At 44.2% G+C, this 26,795-nt stretch overlaps 1 protein-coding gene across 1 annotated transcript; it reads right to left on the bottom strand.

Moving 5' to 3' along the window:
• Positions 1-331: 331 nt before the first annotated feature.
• On the bottom strand, positions 332-25,810 carry AHCY (adenosylhomocysteinase). The gene is made up of 10 exons (XM_035122847.2): positions 25,667-25,810; positions 22,006-22,196; positions 20,489-20,564; positions 17,865-18,017; positions 11,768-11,880; positions 10,847-11,054; positions 9,859-9,946; positions 7,926-8,043; positions 2,672-2,866; positions 332-1,226 (listed from the first exon to the last, which is right to left on the bottom strand). Exons 1-10 carry the CDS (start codon positions 25,692-25,694, stop codon positions 1,095-1,097), a joined length of 1,302 nt encoding a protein of 433 aa, XP_034978738.1. The 5' UTR covers positions 25,695-25,810; the 3' UTR covers positions 332-1,094.
• Between the last annotated feature and the right edge of the window lie 985 nt (positions 25,811-26,795).

The raw sequence follows: 26,795 nt of genomic DNA on the forward strand, positions 1-26,795 counted from the left end.
ATATTGTAAGACTTCCTCCCTTGCTGTCATTCTTTGGAATTCACTGTCAGAGGATATGATGCTGGGCAATTCAAGAACTGCCTTCAGAAAAGGACTATAGGCTGAAGTCAACTATGTCTTAACCAGAGCAGACTCACTGAAATTAGTGGACATTACATGACTAACAAAAAAATCCGTTGATTCCAATGGTTCTACTCTGCATGCAACCCTATATATATTCACAGAATACTGACAAAGTCAACTGCTTAAAATGACCTTAAATAGGTGAGTCTTTAAGATAACAATGTGAAATGACAGCAATGTACCAGAATATCATAAAGAAAAACAAGGCAACCGTTGAAGATTTTATTAAGAAAACTTGCTTTAAGACACTATGACAGGCACAAGATTCGAAAATTAGGCCCAAGTAGACATTCACCACTGGCATCTTTGGAGAACTGGCTGCTCCAACCCCTGGCTCCAGGCTTATAATTTTGTTACACACAAAAGAAATTGCTTCTAGATGTTGCCTCTCTGGACACATTCAAGTCCTTTCTTACTACGGAGACAATATATGCAAAGTGGGATCATGTTACATTGCCCAAAAGCTAGATCTGGACCAGCATCTGTGATCTGAGGGATCCACTGAGCAGATGCAAGCAAATCCTGCATTTTTGTTTCAGGTCAACCCCAGCCAAGTTCCAGTTATCTAGGAATGATGTAGCAGCTAGGTAAAAAGTCTGCTGTGCAGTGTAGCCTGTACTTTGCAACGGCAAGAGAAGGATCACTCCAGGTACCCGAAGATGCAAAGGAGCCGCCCCTGGAAACACAGACCTGAAGATAAGTGAATTTGCAGACTCCTCGCAGACCTTCCAGCATAGCAACCGCTCTGAGGAGCCGGCTGCACAGTTGTTTGAGAAAAAAGTGCTTGGGGAAAGTCATGGGGACTTCTCACTAAAAAAGAAATATGGGCTGAGATTGAGTGGGGAGAGCAAAACGTGACAATGTAGAACCACTATTAAATGCTTATATAAAAAGTGACTGGGGTGGAGCAAGTACTTTGAAAGATTTATGTCCCTGTGTCTTGCTTGATCTTTGGGGCCCTGCTAGCTTGCTCAGTATCTGTAATGATCTGGTTTGAAGGGGCCGTCTTTGGGTATTCCCAGGTACTTCGCCTGCTTATCGGTCAGCTTTGTTAGCTTCACGCCAAGTTTATCCAGGTGAGCAGCAGCCACAGCTTCATCCAGCTGAAAGAAAGAAAGGGGAGGAAATAGTTTAAAGGATGTAAAAGACTAAGCTGTACTACTATGGAGCTAAGGAGGCTGCCTTATTTTGCATCAGACTATAGGTCCATTTAGCTCCATATTGCTTACATTGACTGGCAGCAGCATACACCCACCCACCCAATGAGGTATATGGCCCCATCCCCTGGTAAGGACAGGCAATGAGCCAAGGCTGTGCACACTGGGCAATTGCCAAAATTTTCTTCCACAACCCAATATTGTTGTAACGCTGGCACATAGTGATTCCAGGTTCATCGGGGAAGTGTCCTCAACAGCGAAATTTATTTGGGACTCATATTTCCCAGGGGACTAGTCTAAGCAGAAAAGCTCTTCCAGCAAATATGTGTGTCAGCTGGTTGTGCACAGGTTTATGTTATTTACCAAAGGGGAAAATATTTTCTAATCACTTCTGGCTGAATTTCAAAGATGACTAAGCCTAGGCCAAGCACCAAACAACTACCATCTTGTCAAAATCACAGGCTTGTTTTAGAAAATTGAGGCCAGACGACTCTTTTTGTTTTTAGTAATTTATTACATCTCTCAAACCCCCATCCTCTTTCAGAACAAAGAAATTCACTGATAATTAATAATTCACTCATAATTAAGGATAAACCCAGGGAAATAGAATGGCAAAAAGGACAGAGACAGGATGGACAGTTGGACAATTAGGAACAGATTGTGACTGCCTTTGCTCAGATGTTCAAGCAGTTGTATATTCCCCTTTATCCATCATGCCCATACAAAAGAACAAGCTACAACTGGGCTCCAGAAGGAACAACAAAGAATGAGGACAAACTCCCATTTCTCCTTTGATTACATATGAAACACTTCTGTGCACCAACTCCTTTGGAAAGCAAGGGTTTTGAGACAAATTTATGTTTTCCAGGAATGCAAGGCAACGCCAAAGCAGAAAATGAAACTCACAAGACCCTTGAGCAATGCTTCTCGAACCCGTGACACGCAAGATCAATCTGTCTAAAGAAGTATTCTTTGCAGAAGTTGCAAACATATTCAAATATGATCTAGTGCACAGGTTAGCTCGCTGATACTGTTCAAAGTATGAGGCTTTTCTAGACTAGGGGTAGCCAATATGGCGCTTCCATCATTCCATGCTATTACGGTCAATGGTCCAGGATGATGGGAGCCGAGGTCCAACAACAGCTGAAGGAAGCATTGTTGGCAATTAAGAGCAGTTGTTGCAAGGACCTGAGGGCTGGGGAGTCCCTAGTTCAAATAATATCACAGCCATAAACTCACTGACACTCGAATCAAGGGACTATTCTGTCTACTCTGACTGGCAGCAGCTTTCCAGAGTCTCAAGTCAGTTTATCTCCACCTTTCCCCCAACAAAAACCTACTTTATACCACTTTCATCCAAAGAAACACAAGACGCAAGTCTGAACACTCACCTTCTTTGGGAGAATATGGACTCCTACTGCGTACTTGTCAGGATGTGTCCAGAGCTCTATCTGTGCCAGAACCTGGTTGGTGAAGGAGTTGCTCATAACGAAGCTGGGGTGGCCCATGGCACACCCCAAGTTCACCAGCCTGCCTTCTGCTAGAAGTATGATGTGGCGGCCATTTTTTAGCGTGTAGCGGTCCACCTGAATAGAAAAAAAAAGACCCAGTGAGAGCTAAGGAGTGAGTCAGGGAAAGACACAGAGGCATTATGACAAGCTCTGCTAGGCTGCCAGGTATGGGGAATGATGCATAAGAGGAGGAAGAGGATAGCATTGGGGGGGAGGGAACCTTGGGATCAAAAGCTTTAATCCTTAGTTCAGCAACCACTGCAGAACAGGCAGAAAATGATTAACTGATCCTGGTATGAAAGAACACTGGAAGCCACCACCTAGTTCAGCATTGCCTGAAACCCTGAAGAGCCACTGCCAGACAGTGTAGGCTCTACAGACTGGCAATGGTTCTCTGGGCTTTCAGACAGCAGGCACCCCCAACCCTATCTGAAAACGTCAGGGATTGAACCCGGAACCTTCTGGATGCAGTGCCGATGGTTGACCCCAAGCTACAGCCCTTCTTCAGTCTTCTTCACTTTATTATCTATTCTACACAATCAGTACAGTATATTAAAATGTAACCCAATGAATGATAAGAACCATGTCGCTTGAGAAGGTTATTATTAAGTGGCAGTACAGTTCCTAGACAAATGGGCTTTTCAGAATGCATCAGACTGCCAAACCTTTCTTGGCTGAGACCAACAAACTCCGGATTAAAGGAATCAGGGCCGTAATCTTTATATGTGCTTTCTTGATTCATTCACTACTGAACACCGTGGAATTTAGCATGCATAGGTATTGCCCTGCATGACAAAGCCTAAGCTTCTTCACAGCAGGTTGTGTACTAAAAGGGAAGATGCTACTCCCCAAGACAGGGTGTGGGGCTACATGGGTATTTAACAGATCCAGTGAAGAAAAAAATTAATCTGAGGCCAATGAAGTACAATATTTTGTGCCGCAATTGAGTGCTTTAGAAGGTATTCATCCTGTGGATGTCTGTGGATCCTGTGGACAACAGACATCTCAAGTCACAGTGTTATGAAGCAATAGCCTCAATGTCAGCAGCTGCCATTTTCCAGTGAAACAAGAAAGCAAGAATGGCAGGAAAGAGATGGAATGAGGAAAAAGGTCTAGGAACTGACATACCCGAAGGAAGCAAAAGAACCACAGCTATTTGGGCACTGAATATCCAGTCTGCAGACTATCCTCAATGAAACCAGTTTCCCTTTTGCAAATTAACAGATTAATTCAATCCTGACTAGAACTAGGCTATGATGAATGGGTGATTGAGGAAACCCACAGAGCCCTATTCAAACCTCCAGAGGCATAGGCACAACAGAAACAGTAGTTAAGCTCCTGCCCTAGAAAGTGAAAGAAAGATGATTTTCTCATTGGAAAGGAACACACACCACTCATCTTATGACGGTCATGTACGGCAGCACTAGAGAAGGCAAGTAAGGATTCCCATTTATGCGTCTAGTGTACTAGAAAATACAGGTTTTGGGATTCCCCCAAATGACCTGCTTAATTGAACATTCATCTCAATTTGCTAACACAGAGGTTAGATTTATATCAGGTCTTTATTGAGCCTCCTTATTCATTCCTATTTGTTTGCAGGGTCATTATTTGACAACAAGCATTGATCCTTGATCAATTCTTCTTTTTTTTAAAGTGTATTTCCTTGGGTGACAGAGCCCTTTAACTCACTTCAATTGTGCAATACTGGAGAAGGCTGGTCCAAAGGTTGGGTGGGGAGGGAGAACAGTTTGGTACTTTAAGCATATTGGGTTCAGGTGAAGTTTGTAAGCAGGAGAAAAGGGAAGAATCATCAGCTGAGGATTCATTAGAAATGGGGCAAAAACTGATACATCAAGCTTCCATGTTTGCTGAATGCTAAAAAGGAGAATATGCAGAATTGGGAGGAAGACTGCATAGAGAGGTGATAGCGGAGGACTAGGGAGATATTTGGAACCACAATGCGTCTATGTAAGTGTGTCTACTAGAGACATTTCTTACAAAATTATGAGCAGATGGTATACCATGCTGGAACTAATTAAAATTATACAAAAAAATGAGAAATAGTAAATGTTGTGAAGAACAAGGAAATTATTTTCACATGATGTGGTCATATAAATATATACAAGAGTTCTGGGGGGAATGTTTTTTGATCAAAACTGAACAGATGACAGGTTATATTGTGTTTCTTGGTTTACAATTTATCCTATTAAAGATCTATCATAAATGGTACATAACTATGCTTATTTCATTGTAAAAGAAAATTGCTCATTGTACCTTTGTTTTATGTATTTGTATGTAATTATGCTGGGTTGTGCCTCCCTGGGGAGAGCATTCCACAATCAGAGAGTCAGCACAGAAAAGGGCCATTCTTGTGTTGCCACCCTCCAGACCTCTCGTTTAGGGCCTCAGAGGATGATTGCAGGGTCTAGGTAGGCTCATAGAGGGAAATGTGGTCCTTGAGGTATTATAGGTCAAAACCAGCAGTTTGAAATGAGCCTAGAAACTAATTGGCAGTCAGTGCAGGATTGATGTAATATGCTAACTTCCCCTTCCTCTCTCCTCTCCTAGCATGCCCCACTAAATGTGTTCTGGAAGTTACCCCAACTTTACACACACACACACACACACAGAGAGAGAGAGAGAGAGAGAGAGAGAGAGAGAGAGAGAGAGAGAGAGAGAGGTATGCAGGGCAGTCTCGAGCAGGTCGGGCGACCTGGCGCTGAGGGGCAGAGATCGCTCAGGCGCCCCCGCTCTCGCAGGGCGCAGCATGGTTTCTGCGCAGCGCCCAGCCTACTGGCCCGGCACCACCGGGAGTCTACCTAGAGCCGGCCCTGGGGGTATGCACATGTCCTAGGAGAGTGTGCTTACCTGGCTCTTAAGGGTTAGCTGATACAATAAAGAGAACCGCCTGTCTAGACTCCATCTGGACTGTGCATCAGCAACACACATAATATATGGATGTGTTGGATTCCATGTCAAAAAAACCTCAGTATAAATGTTGTTGACGACTAGCAGCCTATGCTTCAGTAAAATGTGCGTGCGCACACATGAAAAGGGAGCTGAAAACAGTTTGCAGAGGTTATCTTTGAAGGAGATCACTCAAAAGCCTGGTTCTAACAGAATAAGGTATTTCCTTAGGAATTCCATTATGATGGCTCCAATCACGTATGCCTCACACTCTGATCCAATTACTCTTCTGACAACAAGTGTTCTTGCTTAGGTTGCATACTGTGGCTTTTAAGAAAGAGGGGGGGTGTTTTTTATGTTAGATGGCACGATGTGGAAGGAGTGTGTTCTGATGTTGCCACACTAAAATAGGTATCATATTCTCAGCACCTGGAATATTTCAGAACTAGTTAGCATGTTGCCTTGGAAAAACGTTCCATATATTCCCTTCAGAGAAGAAAAAAGGAAAAAAAGAGGATGACAATGTGTTTCTGAAAAGCTCCAGGACTCCAGCCACCTTTGAGTAAATGGAAACCAGTAGCTGAACACACGAGGAAAGGGGCAAGAGGGAAATGTGGACTTGCCATTGACAGGAGACGCTAACCATGACTGCAAATCCATGGTAGAAAATTATGACACAACCCAGAGCAGTTGCAGCACAGAGTGAGAGTTTTGCCAGGCTGGTTTCTAATATACATTTAATACAAGCCAGGCCTCCCAAAGCAGTTAAAATGGGACCATGTCTAATCCTAAAAGGCTGAGGTCATTTTACTGAAGGTGTGCAGATTAACAACATCAGCCTGAAGAGCGCAAGAGGAACAAAACTTCACCTTTCATCCTGTTATGCATTCAGGACTGGGCTCCAGCTGGATGGACAATTGAGCCATTCCAGCCTCCAGGTCTGGTTTCAGAGAAGTGTCTGAGAAAGGTACCTGCCAGGGACATGAGTCTCCTGTTTTAATTTGTATATGTGTCTCTCTCCCTCTGTGTGCATTTAATGGGTTTCTTCTATTCCATGCTTTTCGTTTTCAATGTTTATATCTTAATCTTCCAATCTAATTGTAGATTTTAATTATGGAACTTCGTGTAATTGGTTTTATACTTCTAAGCTGCTCAGAAGTCTACTTTGACATTAAGCAGTATATAAATTAATTTAAAAGTATACCATTAGTTTCTAATGTTTGATCAGAAACGTGGACAACCTCATATTTTATGCGTGTCACAAACTATGTTAGACATCTTTCCCTCCCACCTCAAAAAAGTGTCTGCATGAACTCGCAAGGTTCTAAAATATTATTCACAGTTTTTCCGTCAGTGAAAAGAAATAAATTCCCATAGCTCCAAAGCTATAATTGCTGCTTTTTACATTCCCTCCTACAGCTGATGCCTTCTGGCTCCCAGAATTGGCCCAAAACAGGGGCAGGGGCACATTCCCTTCTGGGCATCCTTTTATAGGCCACATGATGATGGTAGGCAGGTCCAGAGACAAAAGTAGGTCCAGCCGTGAATTTTAAATTTTGCCTTTGTAGAGTAGGGTAGCTTCTATACACAAACCTAACTCTATCCAGGCAAGCAAAGGGCATGATCAGAGTTCAAAGACATATTCCAGCCCAGCACAAATACCCAAGGAGGGTACAAAGCAGGGGTGTGATCTGGGGAGAAACCAGAGGGCAAGACAGCGAAGCCTCGTGGGCTGCATTCAACGCCTGGAGCCTGAGGTCCTCAACCCAGCCTGTAACTTTTAACCATTTAGGTCACTAGCGGTGTAATGCTGCCTATCTCCCCTGTGGTGATAAGGGGGTAGAAAAGAGTTCAGCTTGTTTAAGAACCATACCTGTGTAAAACTCTCCGGTGATCTGCACAAACCCACGATGTGTGCCGAGGCACCACAACCCAACTGCATTTTCTGGGCCAGAAGTCTCTGCATATGCCCAGCCCTTGTGAAAATAAGGTACTTTCTTGTCTTTGGTCCACACATCCCTCATCCCTTGCTCACCACATGTCCCACAGGGGAGGGAAGCACAGGGCACACCTCGGCAGCGCTCACCAGAAACAAGCTGTCAAAAGATGTGATCCCCTTCTCCAATTCTGGAGTAGCTGCCACACTCTCTTTCATGGGGCTTTATCCTCCCAAGAATAAGTTCCATGAAGATGGGATCTTTTGTGTCCTAAGTTCACTCTCACTCACCTGGGGTTTAATGTTCACAGTCTTCACGGTGTTCTCATTTAGCCACTTCACGTCAATTTCCACATCAAAGTGTCCAATGTTGCATATGATGGAATCATCTTTCATGTGCTCAAAATGCCTGGAAGGGGGGGGGGGGAAACAGCTCTTTATGGAGAAGGTAATTCATTGTGACCTGCACCCAAGGAACTGAACACTGCTTGAAGATGGCCACAGATCAGTTGGGAAGGGTCTCATCCCAGTAACGAAGTCCCTTGACCACCAGATGCTACATAGCTAAAAAGATCTGCTTAAAACGGCAAGGATGTAAAAAGTAGCCTTCAGCAACCTGACTTTGCTTGATGGAGTTGTGGTCTGGAAGGCACCAGCCTGGCAAAAGTTGATGTCTTATGCATTCCCTCGGCCCAAGGACTGATCCACGCAGTATACAGACCAATACAAGTCCCAAGAATTTCACTTATTTATTCAGCTAGTCACACTAGGAGGCACTTATGTGCTTTTCTGTCACTCCCAACAGAAAGCATCCCAAATCCAGCATATTAAAAATGGAACTGGGAAGATGGTCTAACTCCACCATCACATTCTAATGCACCTTTGCTAATCTTGCAACAATCTACTGTAAAGCCCATCTTTCCTTGGTTGTCACGGCCTGACCCAATTACCTCCTTGCAGCCTGTGAAACCAGTAAAATTCTCAGCTCTGTTCTGGTTCATAGTCAGCTACCAATCAGTTGGTAGGGTTCAGCAGATTTGGTTACAGGCTTATTATAGAACAGGGATGGGGAAACTGCAGCCCTCCAAATGTTGTTTGAATCCGACTTCCATTATCCCTTGCTATTGGCCACGCTGGCTGGGGATGATGGGAATTTGAATCTCAACAACCTCTGGAGTATCACAGATTCTCTGTCCCTGTCGCAGAATCAAGAATAGAAGGGATGGAATGCAGATTTAAACTCCACATGCTGTTATATCTTCTATGAACCAAAATACTCCAGACATATCCAGAACCAGGGCCTGCCCAGATTAAATTGTTTTAACAGCTGAATAGGCTCTGGTGCATTGCAGGAACAGTTAGTATTCTGCCCCCCCCAGGAGCTCTTAGGCTACAACTCCCATCATCCTTTGCCATGCTGGTAGGGCTGATAGGAGTTAATAGTCCTATATCCGCAGAACACAAATTCAAGAGGGATATGCCATTTTAATCTAGTTCCACGGGCAGAAGATGACATTGGGAGCAAGATAATAGCAAGACCATCACGAAAAGCTGCTTCAATGAACCATGTGTTGCTTAATTGTACATTGAATAGAAAATGACTCTGTATGTGTATTGCTAAAGGGAACATTGGGGGATATCCATTGCGATAAATGAAAGAGCTGCTTGAGGACCTAATGAGTTGGTGATTAACTGTTGATGTATATCTGCTCTTCTACTCTCTCTCACGTGGTGCTTAACCTTAGATCACATGAGTAAGGTATTGAGTTGCAAATCACCATTTTGAGGGAGTCCTTTGTTCTCCAGCCGCTGTAGAGGAAAGACATGCTGATGTCTCTCCTGGATCGAAAACAGCCTCAGGCTAGATTGCAGGCTAATGGAGTCTGTGGGAGAGAGTGCTTTGTTTGCCAGCTCTTATATATATAAATAGTATTTTATATATATATAAGAAGCTGAACCTGTGCTTGGAGAAGCACATGATTTTATGCAACCATTTGAATGTATCACTTGTTTGTTTTGTGTCTGTTTGAATAAAGTTCTGCTAGTAAAGGTTTGGAACAATATTTATGTTCTGGACAATTTTTATTCCAAGGGGAGTCAGTTTTTATTCATCCTAATTTTCCAAGCTGTGCAATAGTAATATCTGCAATTGATTCCACAATCAATCCCTGTTTCCCAACACACACACAGGGATAGCAGCCACTAGCTAAAATGTGTACAGTACCTCCCATGCACAATCTCTGAGCATCCGGTGGTGGTAACGAATATGTTGCCCTCTTTGCAAGCTTCTTCCATTGTTGTAACTTCATAACCTGGAAATAAGGAGAAGGGAAAGGATACACTGAACTGTAACTGTGGGCCTCTTCACACCTCACACATTAAGAGTTTTACACATACACCTACAAACGTGAACAAATGAATGCAGCAAACATGCGTATTATAAGACTGAAAGAGGGAAAGAGATTCTGGCTTCCCCTGTGTAATGTATGAAAAGGCCCTGTAGATCAACAGGTGACTCACCTTCCATCTTGCCTTTTCTGATTCAGAATGTATCTGTTCTCTTTCACTATTAGACCATGGGGGATGGTTGCCTTAAACAAGGTGTAAAAAGGTAAAGGACCCCTGACAGTTAAGTCCAGTCGCAGACGACTCTGGAGTTGTGGTGCTCATCTCGTTTTACAGGCCGAGGGAGCTGGTGTTTGTCCGCAGACAGTTTTTCCGGGTCATGCGGCCAGCATGACTAAGCCGCTTCTGGCACAGCAGAACACCGAAACCAGACCAGTGCATGGAAACGCTGTTTACATTCCCGCCACAGCAGTACTGTACCTATTTATCTACTTGCACTTTTTGGGGTGCTTTCAAACTGCTAGGTTGGTAGGAGCAATGGACTCCACCGAGCAATGGACTCACCCCGTCGCGGGGATTTGAACCACCGACTTTCTGATCGGCAAGCCCAAGAGGCACAGTGGTTTAGACCACAGTGCCACCTGCGTCCATAAACAAGGTGCATGTCTCCTGTTTTGCCAGCTCTTAAGTATCTATCACAGCTGTATCATCCCGACCCTTTTCCCATAGCGCTTAGGGTGGCATACGTAGAGTTAAAACAACATACTCTAAAAGCATGGACCCCCCCCCCCCCGATTTGGGACTCCCATTCATTCTAATGGGCCTGAGCAATGACTCACTTGAGCAAACGGTCCTTCAATTCTCACCTTCCATGGCTGCCTGCAGTGCATTGATTGGATCAATTTCTGTGATGATGACCCTGGCACCAAAGTTTCTCAGGGCTTGTGCACAACCTTTGCCAACATCGCCGTAGCCTGCCACAACAGCCACTTTCCCTGCAATCATGACATCTGTGGCACGCTTAATGCCATCGATGAGGGATTCCCGGCAGCCATAGAGGTTGTCGAATTTACTCTAGGGAGGAAAGCAGAATTCGAGAAACTCAAGCAATTTCCAAAGATGATCGCAGCATGAAGCAAGCACATCAGAATGCTAGAGGTAGGCGAAATGCATACAGGTTTCATCAGTTGCCATAAATCAGCATGTTTACATCCGACTTCTACTATCCATAATTCTGCCACTGAAATCTTCCTTGGCAAAATGTGCCAACTTTCAGGGGTGGTGAAAGAAAGGCAGTTTCTTCACAGAAGCATTTGATATTTTGCATCCAAACTATACTTTAGAAACAAATGCTGCAGGAACCTAGAGGAAAGTTGTTGCAAGTGTTGGTGGATGTTAAGAAGGGTGCCCCCGCTACAATTTAGCTTGAATGCGAAAGCTTATAGCTTCAAAGGAAATCTATGCATCTTTTCCCAAAAAGACTTGCTGTGGGGGATGACTTACTAGCTTACTGCTCAGGTGCACTCTCTGAACCACACACCTCAGTAGGGTTTGCCACCGCTGCTTCCCAAAGCAAAAGACCACCAGCATCACAAATCAGTAATTATGATGAGTTGTTCTGTGGACAAGCAGCTCATCGGAGTAAAATCATTACTGAACTCTTATCATTTCAGATGGCAGGTGAAGGCTCAAGAGGGAAAATGAGACACAAGGAAGAACAAGGCCTGCTGTTACAGTCAAGCAGCCATGGAAGGAGAGGCAACACAGAAGAGTTCAAGTGACCTTACCTTGGTGACAGAGTCGTTAACATTGATAGCTGGCACCTTCAGGGTCCCTTTGGCATGCATTTTATAGAGATTATGGACCCCAGTGGTGGTTTCCTCAGATATTCCTTTGATTCCTGCAAGGAAGAATCCAACTGTGTTTACAATATGCTGCAAGCAGAGATCTTTTTCAGATTTCAACCAACACTAAGCAGCCATCTTTCGTAGTCCTCTTAAGAGGACTTCTCTAGTAGTAGGAACCCTCTTCATACAAGGTCAAGTCTAAAGTATTCTAGGTTTGTATCTGAATGCTAAGAACACGAACCACGGTATCCTAACTCATATCCAATAATATTTTGACAACAGGCTTTCACAACACAGCTGAAGGGGCAGCCTCACTGGGGCAATTCATTCCTCTAGCATTTCCAGTTCAGTATGACCTCAGGTGGCATGGCTGGGAAAGACCTCTGCATGAGACCTTAGAGACCCACTGTCCACTGACAAGGTAGTCCTGGACTTTGGTTGGGGGGACCTGTGGACCTCCATGTGGCTGGACTACAACTAGCCATGCTGACTGGGGCTGATGGAAGCCGTCATCCAACATCTGAAGGACCACTATGTTTTCCATGCTTGCAGTATGAGTCTCATGATGTAGCTTGACATCCCTCCCTACTTCAAAAGTTGGACGGACCAAAACAGGGGCGGGGGGAAGAACAAATCAGGATGAAACTAGGACTTGTGACACAAGGCCAGCAGAACAGGAAAGGCGATGTTAAGTGAACTGCTTTTCTGAAAAGAATCCTATGAGGCAATACAGCAGATTAATAAAGCTGCATTCATATGGCCGTTTATTCCACTTCCACAATGTTTTCCTGACTGCCAAGTTCTTGTATTATATTTGAGCTTTCATGCAATGTAACAGCCACTTCTGGAACTATAGTGGAATATAGTACAAGTTTAGCATCCATTTCCATATTATTTGCAAATGGATGTCTTCTGGAAGCAAGTAAAATGGAAATGAGCACTAAATCTGCACTAAAGTTCCAGAAGTGACTTTTACATGGCATGAAAGCTCAAATATGATATGAGAACTTAACAGCTAGGGAAAAGTCACATGAATGCAGCCTAGCAGAACAGAAAGTGGCCAGTGGATAGCATTGCATAAAAATGCTACCCTCCCCTAATGGCTCTTTAACTTGTTTACAACACAGTGGTGCTTAGGCATTTGTTTCTGGAAAAGGCAGCTGGTAGTTATCCAATTACAGTTGCAGAAGGAGGTGAAGGGCCGATTGACAGGGGTGCATGCATGCATGCATAACTGAGACGGCCCAGGCCTCCCATAAAGACTTCCCCACCTGTTTTTTGCAAGGGAGATGCCAAGTCTGAAATCGCCTGTAACCTTAAAATTTGTGCAGCTCACTAACAAAAACAAAGATTTACAACATGGCACTTACTTAAAATAACTACTACAAAAGTTAATGTGCAGCTTCATGTGCAGATGAAAAGACAGGAATTACTGCCAATTCCACAGGTGTCTCTAAGCGATTTGGGGGGGGGGGGTCCTGTGACAGAAAATTTATGAAACCCATTTAACAAGAATGTTTTCTACTGAATGGATAAGCGCACAGGCACTGCACTATGGATCAAACCCATGGATTAAACCAAACAGAGGAGGGGGCCTCAAAGAAGTGGAAAGGAAGAGGCTGGTTGGTCTAGGCCAGGCACCCCCAAACTTCGGCCCTCCAGATGCTTTGGACTACAATTCGCATCTTCCCCAACCACTGGTCCTGTTAGCTAGGGATCATGAGAGTTGTAGGCCGAAACATCTGGAGGGCCGCAGTTTGGGGGTGCCTGGTCTAGGCAAAGACAATGGCCACAGAAGTGCAGTCCTGCTGGTATTTTAGTGGATGAGTTGCATTTAATAGATTATTTCCATCTGCAAGTAATGCTCGCCATCAAAGATCTTGATGTTTGAGAAAAACCAGGTAGCCCTTCAGAGGTCAGAGAGTATCTTCACCTATCTTGGCAGGATTAATGTAAGACTTAAACACTTGGATCCTTCGAAATGGGAGAGACCGTAAATACCATCTAGTGGCTGGATGAAGATTGGCATCTGAAAGGGCCCTTAAAAGAACAGATATAATCTTCAATAAACAGAGTGGGAGGGAAAGCGAGCTTAAGGTTTTTGAGACAAAACTAACAAAGCGCCTTCCATTAGCATCATGAGCAGCCCAATTGTCTGAGACTGCTGGGGGCAGAGTGAGATCAAAAGAAATGAACAAAAAGACTTAGGGTGGGATTCACCAAATGAGTCCCATCAACAGAAGCCCTGTGCAATGAATTCTGCTTTAGCAACAAGGATTCACCCCCCCATCAGGCTCCCCAAAATTGGTTGGGGGGGTCAAGAGAACCCCTAGAACAGCACACAGAGTGAAGAGAAGGATCATTCCTTCTGACAAGACGAAATGCTTCTGGTGATGGAACATTGGAAGAGCACAGTGTTGAATTCCTTCCCTTGTGTGCAATCCCAGGGACTTCCTCAATGTCATTCACTTCTCTCCAATGACCCAACAAATGTCAGAATGGCCAGAGTGGAGTAGTTATGAGGACATGCCAGAAGTATCCCAATACCTCCTGGTCTCATCATCAACACCCGCAAATACAAAAGACAGAGTATATGGTAGATGTTATCTTTCTCTCAGTGTACACACATACACAAGTGCAAGTATTAAGTGGCATAAAGCAGTCTCAAATTAATAATAATTAACCAAGGGAAATTTAAATGTGTCTCTCTGTGTGTCTAAAATTCCCTCTCCTCTTTCTTTGGAAACGCTGCTTCTTAGCCAATCCTACCAGAAACCTAGAGAAACACTATATTCACTGACACGGGAAGCCACTTTGAGATCCAAGCAAACTAATAGGGTCACACACCAAATCCATTCCATGGCTTAAGCCATCCACCAGGGTGAGACTAAGGCTCTTTCCGTGCCAAGCCCATGCCTGAAACTGGATTGCAATGAATCAGCGTCCTTCAAGATGTTTGAGAGGCTGCTTTCAGAACTTTTAACGTTGAAGGGCGGGAGCATATGAATCTAATAATATAAATGTAGAAAACATTGGCGTCTTATTAAATAATGGGAATTGGCAGCAGATCACGAGATGGAGAGGGGAGCACAGTATGGTCCCATGCAGCCAATCAGTAGCAGATTACACGAAGAGACAAATCTATGGATGGACCCTAATCATTCCATTCCATGACATGTGATAGGGAGAATTTTGCCCTTTAGCCAACAGTCATACGGTCCCTGCTCTGTTGAAACAGATATTACTTCAAAATATTTTCCAGCATGTTTTTACTTGTTGCCATCAAAAAGTGCAATGCCCCCCTCTAGTGGGCCTTTTGCAAAAAATCACTTTTCGGTAGGGCTCATGGCTACTTGTTTTTCACCTTCTTAAAAAAATCCACCTAGCTATACTGTATGTGAATTTCTTTATTGTTGAAACTTACATCCTGCCAACTAGGGACAATTCTCCTCTCTTCTCCACTGCATGCAGACTCTGCACAGGCTCCAAAACACTCTGGGCAGAGGGTGGGGCTTGCTCAGGTTGTACGGTGTGCAGGAAAATGTTTAAAAGTGTGTGTGAGGAGAGGCCCCCACTTCTGCTCTATGGCTTGGTGGTGAGTGGGAAGAAGAGGGAAGGCAAGCAGGGTGGCAGGAGAATAGGAAAATTGTGATTCTAGCCTGCAACCTCACCTGGAGTACTGTGTCCAGTTCTGGGCACCACAGTTCAAGAAGGATACTGACAAGCTGGAACGTGTCCAGAAGAGGGCAACCAAAATGGTCAAAGGCCTGGAAACGATGCCTTATGAGGAACGGCTTAGGGAGCTGGGTATGTTTAGCCTGGAGAAGAGAAGGTTAAGGGGTGATATCATAGCCATGTTCAAATATATGAAAGGATGTCATATAGAGGAGGGAGAAAGGTTGTTTTCTGCTGCTCCAGAGAAGCAGACACGGAGCAATGGATTCAAACTTCAAGAAAGAAGATTCCACCTAAACATTAGGAAGAACTTCCTGACAGTAAGAGCTGTTCGACAGTGGAATTTGCTACCAAGGAGTGTGGTGGAGTCTCCTTCTTTGGAGGTCTTTAAGCAGAGGCTTGACAGCCATATGTCAAGAATGCTTTGATGGTGTTTCCTGCTTGGCAGGGGGTTGGACTGGATGGCCCTTGTGGTCTCTTCCAACTCTATGATTCTATGATTCTTTTCTTTTTTTACTATCATGCTTGTTCCTCTTCCTCGTAAGATTTTGCAGGCTAGTAACTTCTTGGGGCTTGGTAGCAATGCTGGTTTAATCTTAACCATGCCTTGTTCCTTGCATAACTTTATATTTGCGAAGTTAGCACATGCCTCTTCTTTCAAGGAAAATAACACAGGAGGGTGGATTTCATAAAGGTACTATAAAACGCAACACACAACCATTTGACGCAAGCAACTCCCTGGCTGTATGTTGTCTGACTGGTGTTTCCGAAAGCTTCTGCCCCTTAGCACAAACACAAAAACCCCAAGGCGGCAGCACTTATAAAGTACTGTAACTAAAATATACAGATTAGAAGATCCATTGATTTTGATCTAACAAGCCAGCTTCCTCCAGACTAAAAACCCAAAGGGCGAATCCTTCTGCTATACCACTGTATAATCACAGAAACTGGGTAGGTATGCTGCCTCGTATTTGAGAATCTCAGCATTTATTCTTACAAGTTTCTGTTGGTTAAGGCATGAAGGCAGAAAGCATGTACAAGTTATACTGGCAGGAGGGTGAGTAGGGGTACCCAGAAACACTGAACTCTCTGCTTAGTAGATAATGAGTACAGCATCTAATCTTGCTCAATTTTGCCAGCATGTTTTTTTGTCCAAGTTTCATTTCTTAAGTAATTCATCTATTAAAGTAATGGTTTAATAGACACTGTGCAAAAACATTGTTTATTGCTACTGGAGAGGGCTCACACCTCTTTGTGTGCCTCAGGAGCATTAAAGAAGGGAAGGTTTGGAACCTTTCACTTCTATTTTAGATTAACTGCAGCTTGCTGAAGCATCCAAACCTAGACAAACTGTGCGTAGGCTTAACTATTAATTGCTGAAACAAGTCTGCCCCAAAGCACAGTTCATGGCGTTGGCTTGTTTCAGCAAGCCATAGTTAAGATTAACCCAGCCATGCTACAAAGCACCCAGAAGTTACTAGTCTGCAAAATCATACAAGAAGCAGGCAAGTGTAAGAAGGGCTCCTCTTTACTTGCCAAGATAGTTCAGATACTTACCTAGATAGTGGCTCAGTGGTGTTGTAGCATGAACACATCCACCCCACCATACACCTGAAGTAGTATCATGTGGGCTCCCTCCCTGGAGGCCCGTGTGCATGATGGCCTGATTTGTATAGCCTTTTCTACCAATTTCAAGTGGAAATAATTGCTAATTAGGTCAGTGCGCACGGTGCCTCTGGATAGCATTCCTCAATCACATTGCATTATGTGCATGATATAGTGGAAGGGAACTATCTTGGGACTTTCAAGAAGGAAGGGCAACAGCTCAGTGGTAGTGTAAATGCTTTGCATGCTGAAGGTCTCATCTCCAGATAGGGTTGGCAGTGTCCCCCGTCTGAAACCCTGGGGAGTTACTGCCTGTCAGTTTAGATCAGGGGTAGGCAACCTAAGGCCCGGGGCTGGATGCGGCCCAATCGCCTGCTCAATCCGTGCCATGGACGGTCCGGGAATCAGCATCTTTTTACATGAGTAGAATGTGTCCTTTTATTTAAAATTCATCTCTGGGTTATTTGGGGGGCCTGCCTGGTGTTTTTACATGAGTAGAATGTGTGCTTTTATTTAAAATGCATCTCTGGGTTATTTGTGGGTCATAGGAATTTGTTCTCTCCTCCCAAATATAGTCCGGCCACCACATGGTTTGATGGACAGTGGACTGGCCCACGGCTGAAAAAGGTTGCTGACCCTTGGTTTAGATAATACGGAGCTTGATGGGACAATGTTTGGATCTGTATTAGGCAGCTTCCTCATTCTTACATTGCGCTTTACATATTTAAAATGTTTATGCAAGATCACATGCAATTACCTTTCAAGAGCTGTGGATATTTTGTGTGGACCAAGTTGGTGAGGTCTCCACCATCGTCAAGAATCATGTTCAAGGGCTGCCCATCCTTAAAGTAGAGGGTCTGCTCAATACACCATATGTATTCCTCATCTGTTTCCCCCTTCCAAGCAAACACTAGGTACAAGTCAAAACAGAGGCAATTAAAACACAGAGGTAATTAAACAGAAAGGTAATTAAAAGACTTAAGAAAGTTAATAGTCAAGTCAGCTACACTCAGCTGAATGCAGTTTCAAGAGCTAAATGAAAAGATGTGCTATCCTGATAGTTGTATCAGCAATCTTCCCTTGAAGCAACAAGAAACTCATCTCTGCATAAACAACTGGAAATCAAAATAATTACATCTGAACAGGGAAGCAGAGTTTACCGCTTAATCATGCACATTAAAGACCTTGATCAGAATCTATCAGCTTCTTATACATTCACACGCTGGTGCTCTTCATGCCATACTGTCAACAGGCATGGCACTTTACAGAGCAACAGAAAGACAGGTCCATGCCCCGAGCAGCTTGCAATCTAAATTGACATTGTGGAGGCAACAGAGAGAGGGGCAGTATGTATACTTAAATTTCATAAACACTTGGGGAAAGGTGTGGTTTGGAGGAAGGGTTTGAAGGGGCAGATTGGCTGTGTTATCTTCAACTAAAGAAGATTTCAGCTTTTCCAAGAAAATGATGTACAACGTTATTGAGCATTGTTGACATCCTTTTGGGTTTCCTCACTTCGCACGTCAACTCTTAAGACTCACACTTCTGCAGGCAGAGTGTTCATCCTCCAAAATACATGCCTTGACATCTTCCAGACTAGCAGCTATGCCTAAGCCTGTTGCAGCAAACACAACAAAAGTCTTGCAGCAACTTGAAGACTAAACAATTGTATTGTGGCCTTACAACTTCTTATGGACTAGAGTCTGGTTCACCGACTTATGCCACAATGAATTTGCTAGTTTTGGTGTGGTGCCTAGACACATGTTTCCACATTTGGAGGCCTATAATGAAGCCCACAGGATGCATAATCAGCAGGTTAGATCCCAGACTAAGACATATTTTATCCCAGTTTAAACCTGTGAGACTTAAGTCATTACTAACTTGCAGCACAGTCCTAACCATGTTTACTTGAAGGTTTCATTGAGATCAGTAGAGTTTATTTCCTAGATCAGAAGAGTTTATTTCCTGCACCTACTACTGAATAGGGAGCAACTAGATATCTGGAATATCTTCATTTCTCATAAGTCTCCATCTAGGATAGAGGATTGTACCTTTCTTGGTTGTGTAGCAGAGGCAATTTGGACAAGTGAAGTTTGACACTCTTTTGCAAGAGTAAGCAAAGATGCACCTGCTGAAATTCCCAAGATATCCTTAAATACGTTGACGTGTTCTTATTGTCCAACATGCAGCACTAGCAAACAGCAGCCCACTTTACCTAAGCCCCTATTCAGTAACAGTTATCAACAGTTAAGTAGACTTCATACAATGAGATCATTCAAATAGGGAGCAGGGGGTTCTCACTATACAGTATATTCAAGCAAATAGTCAGGACGCAGGACTCCTAAACAGAATGTACAATCTTCAAAGCCATAATACTGCATCGTCAAGAGTCGCATACTCGTTAGGGAAAGGTTTCTGTACTTGGAGAGCGACTTTTATCCTGCAGCTTATAACCTACCGCTACATCAGGGGTCAGCAACCAAAGGCCCATGGGCCACAAGCGGCCCATGGGGGTCGTTTAACTGGCCCATGGAACCCCGCCGCCCGCTCGGGGACCCCCACCACCCGCTTGGTCGGCTCCCGTGTGCTGCGCTAAACTGGCCCAGAGCAGAGTGGGGACCACCTTCCGTGACGCTGCCGGCTTCCCATTGGCTGCAGGAATGGGAAGCTGCGCACGCCTCCTCCATGCGCGTGCGCTCTGGCCCAACGCAGCGTCTGCGGGACCGTGAACCAGCTCAAGCCACAAAAACTTTGCCAACCCCTGACCTACATCAAGAGTGGGGAAAAATTTTCATCACCAGGGATGGATTTCCTTCTGAGCAACCTTCCAAGGACCACTTGCCAGGGGTAGGCAGGGCAACAGTGAAGAAGCAATGAGTGTAAATTTTACCTTTGTACAGTAGGGTAGTTTCTACACACACACACACCCATCTCTACCCTCCATCCTGGCAAATAAGTCGTTATCAGAGTCCAAGACACACTCCAGCCAGGCAAAACACTTGGGGGTTGAATTGAGTCAGTGAGGGGTGTAGCAGTGGGGAGAGTTCTTAGGGCCAGTTGGAGAGACCCCAAGGGCTGCATTTGGTTCCTGGGCTATATTCCGATCTACGTTTTCATTCTTTTTGATGAACTATAAGCAGCAGCACAGCCTGCTCAGCCATTTCTCACCAAGAGTTTTTCTTTGCTAGGATGATACACCAAAAGAATTCTGCCTTGTCAGCACTGCATTCAGAATGAGAAATCACTCTCAGGCGCATTTCTTCTGCTCTGGTGCTAGCCTGGCAAATTCACCCCTCTACGCTACATTCTTTGATTGTCATTGGGCTGGACCGAGCAAAAGAAACAGACAAGAGCTAAACTGTTATCAAAGCAACATATTACCAGGAACCCCAGTTTTGGCAATAGCTGCAGCAGCATGATCCTGGGTGGAGAAAATATTGCAGCTGGACCACTGCACCTGCAAAAGAAATCAAAATATATCCAGAAATGATAAGGGTTCCCCCCTTTCCTCTACAGAGATAACAAAGCAAGTCCAAACCCTTTCTACTTCTCTGAAGCTAGCTGTTGCATGTTTCATTTAAAAGGCAAAACAGTTTAAAGAAACAGGAAACAATTATTTACAAATTGAGGCTTAATCAGATTTGGGAACCATTACCCACATCGAAAGAAAACCTTTCTAAAATGCATCTGCCAAATATCAGGATGTAACTGGTGCTTTGAATGGAGCTAACTTACAAGTTACAATGTGGATGTTTTTCCCCCCTCTTTCAAGGTCCAATCAATATTTTATTAACCTGATATGAAATTGAATTCTATGTCCTTTTTTGGATTTGCTTCTTCTTGGGTTGGGTGGGCAGTCAACAACATGACAGCAATGCCGGGAAGTTGGCATCTACCGGTAAATATACCTCTGCGCAAATTGGGTTGCAGGCGAACAGAATTCTCGATCACATGCAATCCCCCTGCAAACTGCAGGTGGTATTCAAAATCAAACTGATAGCAGACCTATTGGAATCAATGACCATAACGTCTTCAATTTCAATGTGTCTAATGACTAATGCTGGCTCTCAGCCTACACTTCAGGTGGGGAGAAAATCTATTCTTACCACTGCTAGAATCCTTATGGGAGATGGAACTTCCATTACACCAGAAAAACAGCAGCAGGTCTAAATCCCTATAGCCAGTGCTGCTGCTCTAAGGAGGTATTCCCAAATGTGCTTCCTCAGTGCCAACTATGACTGCTCTGAAGCATGATCAGGAAGAAACTCCAAGTGACTTCCACATAGTTCGATATTGCCTAGCTCAGCCTTCCCTAACCTGGTGCCCTCCAGTTGTCATACTCCAACTTTCACTCACCCCAGCCAGCATGGCCTATCGGCAAGAATGATGGAAACTGCAGCCAATCAACATCTAGAGGCTGCCAGATTGGTCCACCTCCTGTTTTTTTTTTTTTTAACAAATAGCCAGGGCAGAAGAAGCCCAAAAGCGGGTTTGGAGCTGCAGGAGGGGCAAAAAACCCACATGCCACAGTACTGATCTGGCTCTTGCACTGGCAATTTATTCAACAGCTACACAACTCCAACTATACTTTGACTCTTAATGGTTAACCATACCTACAAAAGACCTGTGTTCAGAGTCTGTGGCTTTACTTAAACGTGATGCATGAAAATGCTCCATTTGGTATGGGTCAGTGGTCCTCTTTACTAAGGGAAACACAAGTTAATTTTTTTCCTTTTTCAGAACATGTTCACATTTTAGTGTTTTGTTTTGTTTTTTATTCTGCCATTTCCCTTAAAAAATATTGAACAAACACCATCTGTTCCACTTTAGCCAACAACAATGAGGTTCCTTCTTTCATTCTCTCTCTTCCTTAAAGAAGGAATCCAAAACATGCTTACCTCTGCACCCAGCTCCACCAGAGTTTCAATCAGAATTGCAGTCTGAACAGTCATGTGTAGGCAACCAGCAATCCGAGCACCTTTCAGTGGCTTTGCTGCAGAGTACATCTCCCGCATCTTCATCAACCCTGGCATCTCATTCTCAGCAATTTCAAGGGCCTTGCGACCCCATTCTGCAAGGCTGATGTCAGCTATAAGCATAAGAAGCAACAGGTGGTTGGAACAGGCATTCATGAAACTGTAGTTCGTTCAGGTTCTCCACTAACAGCAGCAGCAGCACAACTGCTATGAAGCTATCAAGAGAGACATTTGGCAGCAGCTGTTAGAGGAGCAGTAGTCCCTCTCCATTTTCTCTTGAAACCTTTTGGTTAAGAGCTTATGCATATACTGTGTTAAACTATGCTAAGAGATTTATTAAATTCTACCTCCGTTTTACAAAAAAAATCATATACAGGTAATCCGATTTAGGTGTAATGTTCTCTAAGTTACAAGAAACCATCATTTCCAGGCAATTTCTTCTGTAAAGTCTTTGAAGCGAGGTGCTTCTGGAATAAGGGCTGAGGGAGAACCATTCCATGGAACTGCTACATTCTGCAAGGAATACTTTTAAGACTGGGGGCATTTGTCAGCTCTAAAAGAACTAAGATCAAGATAAACCCCAACCATAAGTTCTTTGCAACTAAATATAGCTTTCATTTTCCAAACATTGGTACATTAGACATTTATGACACAGCATCACTTAGCTTGTATTACACCACATGCTAATCTTGCAGAAAATACAGGAAAACTCATTTGCCAAGCACTTAGATCTTTAAAAAATCTTTTTTAAAAAGAATGGGACAGCCAGCCAACAGAGCTTAGGAAACAAATATTCAGAGAAATCTCATAAAATACATGAAGATCCCATTTTAAAGCTTTTCAGGTGCAAACATTCACAATAAAAGCTGGCTCCTAAAAAAGCTAAAGGTAGTATGATCCATCATTGACACTGGAGGGCATACATTTTACTGTCATTCTGTGTGGCCAAGACCAAGATCTGCAGCACTAAAACACCTTGGTGCCTACATGATCCAAAAGAGTGAACAGAAGAATTTGTGCACTGCACGTAAGATCTCATAAAGTTACCCCACATATTTCTTTTCTGCAGAGTTCTTGAGTGCACATCTACTTCCTTTGGTTTTGTCTACTGTCCAAGTTTAAGATATCCTGCCTGTTATCTTTGTAGAAGCACCCGCCTGGCTATTGTTGGAAACAAAATACTAGCTAGAGGGACCTCTGATCTGGATCTAGTAAAGCTAGAATCAGTGGGACTAAGTAGACATAGTAGTTCTTAAAAGAATGTGCATGGCAATGCCAACTTTTCCTCCTGCAGAAGTGCTACTCAATGGATTCATAGTACCCTATAAATTTGATGACATTAGCAAGTTGCTGCATCAGATGCTAGAGCTAAAAGATGGGAGGGCTAGAACAAAACAACCACCACCATGGTACAGTAGGGCAAGCACACTTTGCAGTGATTTCTAGTAATTATAATCAGTAAGTAGAATTGGCAACCATAAGCCAAGACTTCACCGAGGTGGTTGAATAAATGGGCACTCAAATGTTAAGGAAACAAGGTTTAAGTAGGTGGTGAGGGGAGGGAAGGGGGAGGCAGCGAACACATTTCAGCCCCACTATGATCTGCGACTTTGACCCATCCCACTGAATACTATTTCATCACAACATATGAAAGAACATTAGGCAGGATTTGGCACTGTTAATACCTTTGTTGTCGTCTAACAACACTTACTAGTATTTCATTAACCTGAATAGGTATTTCATTAACCTAAATAATTTTGTCGTCTCAGCAACATTTGCTGCCCTTTGTTGTTCAGAGGCTTCTGTCTGTGCCCGTTTCTGCTAGACCAAGCCACAAAACCAAAGGCCCAAAAGAGTGTGGTCCTGACTGATTGGAAGGTCGGCAGCTCAAATCCCCGCAATGGAGTGAGCTCCCATTGCTCTGTCCCAGCTTTTGCCAACCTAGCAGTTCAAAAGCATACCAGTGCAAGTAGATAAATAGGTACCGCTGCGGCGAGAAGGTAAACAGCATTTCCATGCACTCTAGCTTCCATCACAGTGTTCCATTGCAACAGAAGCGGTTTAGTCATGCTGGCCACATGTCCTGGAAAACTGTCTGTGGACAAACGCTGGCTCCCTAGGCCTAAAGTGAGATGAGTGCCGCACCCCTTAGTCGCCTTCGACTGGACTTAACCATCCAGGGGTCCTTTACCTTTTACCTTACCTAACTACATTGTGTGTCATAATCTTATGAGAGACTCTTGTGGGAATGAACTCAGAAAAGACTGAAATGTTGCATCAGGTAAATGACATGAAGCCTTTGAAGTGGCAGAGAAAAGTGCTGATGCAAACCACTTAATGGGTAACTGGGATGCCAGCATTAACCTTGAATAGAACAGGATGTCTTGTTTTCCCCCCTGCCCTACTTCAGATACTTCAATACTTGAATGGAAAATAGAGAAAGGGCTGTTTTAAGATCTTTATACTTTGGTATAAGATAGCTAACTTTTAGCAAACATCAGGTTCTTGCAACGGAGTAGCAAGATCTTTTGGTGACTGGCTACAGTGAATCCCAGTGATTTGCATGGTGAAACCTAGAGGTTTTTTCCACATTTTCTCAGTACTGTACATCAAAAGCTTCATTTTTCAGTTCTCATTTAAGCACTTGACAGGCCTTCTGCCTGTCGATCATTGTTTCAGCTGTCTTCAAATCATACACTAAGCATCTCTAGAAGAGGCCAAGATGGGGAAAGCCCAAACTAAAAATATAAAGGGGGAATCTTTTTAACGTATATCAGAGCCTAATATTCTGACGTAGTCACACTACTGCACAACTTTCCCTTTAAGCCTCTGCCCTAGTTTTAAGCTCTTTCTGCAAAGGTAGCAGATTATGACGTTGCAAAACATTTTTTCTACGCGACTGGAGAAACGGGGTGGGTTTTTTCCATTTCCAAAAATCCCTTCTATCTCTGACGGATCTCACGTAGTTCCAAAATAGCCAGGCTTCTCCCTAAGTAGGGGCGAGTAATAGAAACCTGCAGCGTGCTTAACGCAGGGAAGCAGCAGCGACGGCTTGACAGCATGGTCCCCGAGAGCATTCTGGGAAATGCAGTCCCCACGTCTCCACAACCACGAAACAAACCTTCTGCTGAATCGTCAGAGGGACTACATTTCCCAGAAGCCGAGCTTTCTCCTGAGCCCACATGGAGTTTGCTCAGAAACTACACGCTAGCTAGCTAAGCCAAAGTCCATTTTGGACTACGGGAAGGGGGGGGGGGGTAAGCCCTCCCCGCACACCAGAACTCGGCTAGGGGGGATAACATTTAGCATAATCATTATTAATATTTGCAAATTCTACTTTAAAAAAAATGGTTGCGGGAGTGGAGCGAGAACAATGAAAACGGTGCAAAAAAAATTCATTTGCCTATAAAACATCACGGCGAAAAAAAGAGGAGGAAACATGGCAGAAAACGCACCATTCCAGGCCCACCCACCCCCGATGAAGAACGGGAGCACGCTAGTTTGCTGGCTCGCTCGCTCTCTGCAGGCCTTAAGCACAGAGACCAATCAAATCCCACAAAAACATGCAACGAGGCTCCCTTACCAACTTTGTACGGCAGCTTGTCGGACATGCTGGCGCTTCTGCGGCTGAGGAGGCGCGGGAGCGAGAGGCGAGAGGCGGCGAGAAGCCAGTGGCGGCAAAATGCAGGCTTTAAATAGACTCGCCCAGGTTGACAAATGTACGAGGCCGCTTCCACCAATCCCCTTGTAGGGCACGGAGGGGGCGCGGCCTCGGGATGCGCAGAGGAACAGGAAGCACGCGGCGGAGGCTCGCCGGGCCTTGGATCGGGGATTCCGCGCAGGTGGGCGGAGAGAGACGGGAACGGCTCTTGCGCCTCCGCGTCCTTGGGTTTCAGCTGTGCTTTTATTTCAGGGTGCCTCTCCTTCTAGGGCATCATCCCTAGCTAGCAGGACCAGTGGTCAGGGATGGGTGGAATTGCAGTCCAAAAGCAGCTGGAGACCCCCTGCAATGCAGGAATCTTTTGCTCAGTCTCACCTGGAGATGCTAGCAATTGGAGCAGATATGCAGAGGTCAGGGCCGGCCCAGTCATGAGACAAGGTAAGGCGATCGCCTTGGACAGCAGGATCCGCAGGGACAACACATCCCAGCATACAGTAATCCCCTGCTAAATTTGCCCATTTGCCCTAAATGGCGTCGGTCCAGTATACCTGAAGGAGCGTCTCCACCGCTATTGTTCTGCCTGAGGTCCAGCACCGAGGGCCTTCTGGCAGTTCCCTCATTGTGAGAAGCTAAGTTGCAGGGAACCAGGCAGAGGTAGTAGCACCTGCCCTGTAGAAGTCCCTCCCATCAGATGTCAAAGAGAAAAAACAGCTACCAGATTTTTAGAAGACATCTGAAGGCAGACCTGTTTACGGAGGCTTTTAATGTTTAATAGATTACTGTATTTTATTTTTCCGTTGGAAGCCACCCAGAGTGGCTGGGGAAACCCAGCCAGATAGGCGGGGTATAAATAATATATTATTATTATTATTATTATCTCACAAATAAATGACCAGTTCATAATTTTAATGGTAGGTTATTGTAGCTATGAGAGACAACAGGAAAAACCCCAGAAACCCAGAAGACAAAAGTCAGAGATTGAGGTGCATTATAATGAGTGAAAGAAGTATTTGATCCCCCATCAACCAGCCAGATGTCAGGCTACCCTTCA

Source organism: Zootoca vivipara, chromosome 7 (assembly GCF_963506605.1).
Source record: "Zootoca vivipara chromosome 7, rZooViv1.1, whole genome shotgun sequence".
Lineage (NCBI taxonomy): Eukaryota > Metazoa > Chordata > Lepidosauria > Squamata > Lacertidae > Zootoca > Zootoca vivipara.

Coding starts and splice junctions, on each gene's coding strand:
- AHCY (XM_035122847.2), bottom strand. CDS start 25,694: ATGTCCGACAAGCTGCCGTACAAAGTTG. Junction 22,197..25,666: donor CAAGCTGCCGTACAAAGTTG/GTAAGGGAGCCT, acceptor TTATGCTTATAG/CTGACATCAGCCTTGCAGAA. Junction 1,227..2,671: donor TCCATATTCTCCCAAAGAAG/GTGAGTGTTCAG, acceptor TCTTTCTTTCAG/CTGGATGAAGCTGTGGCTGC.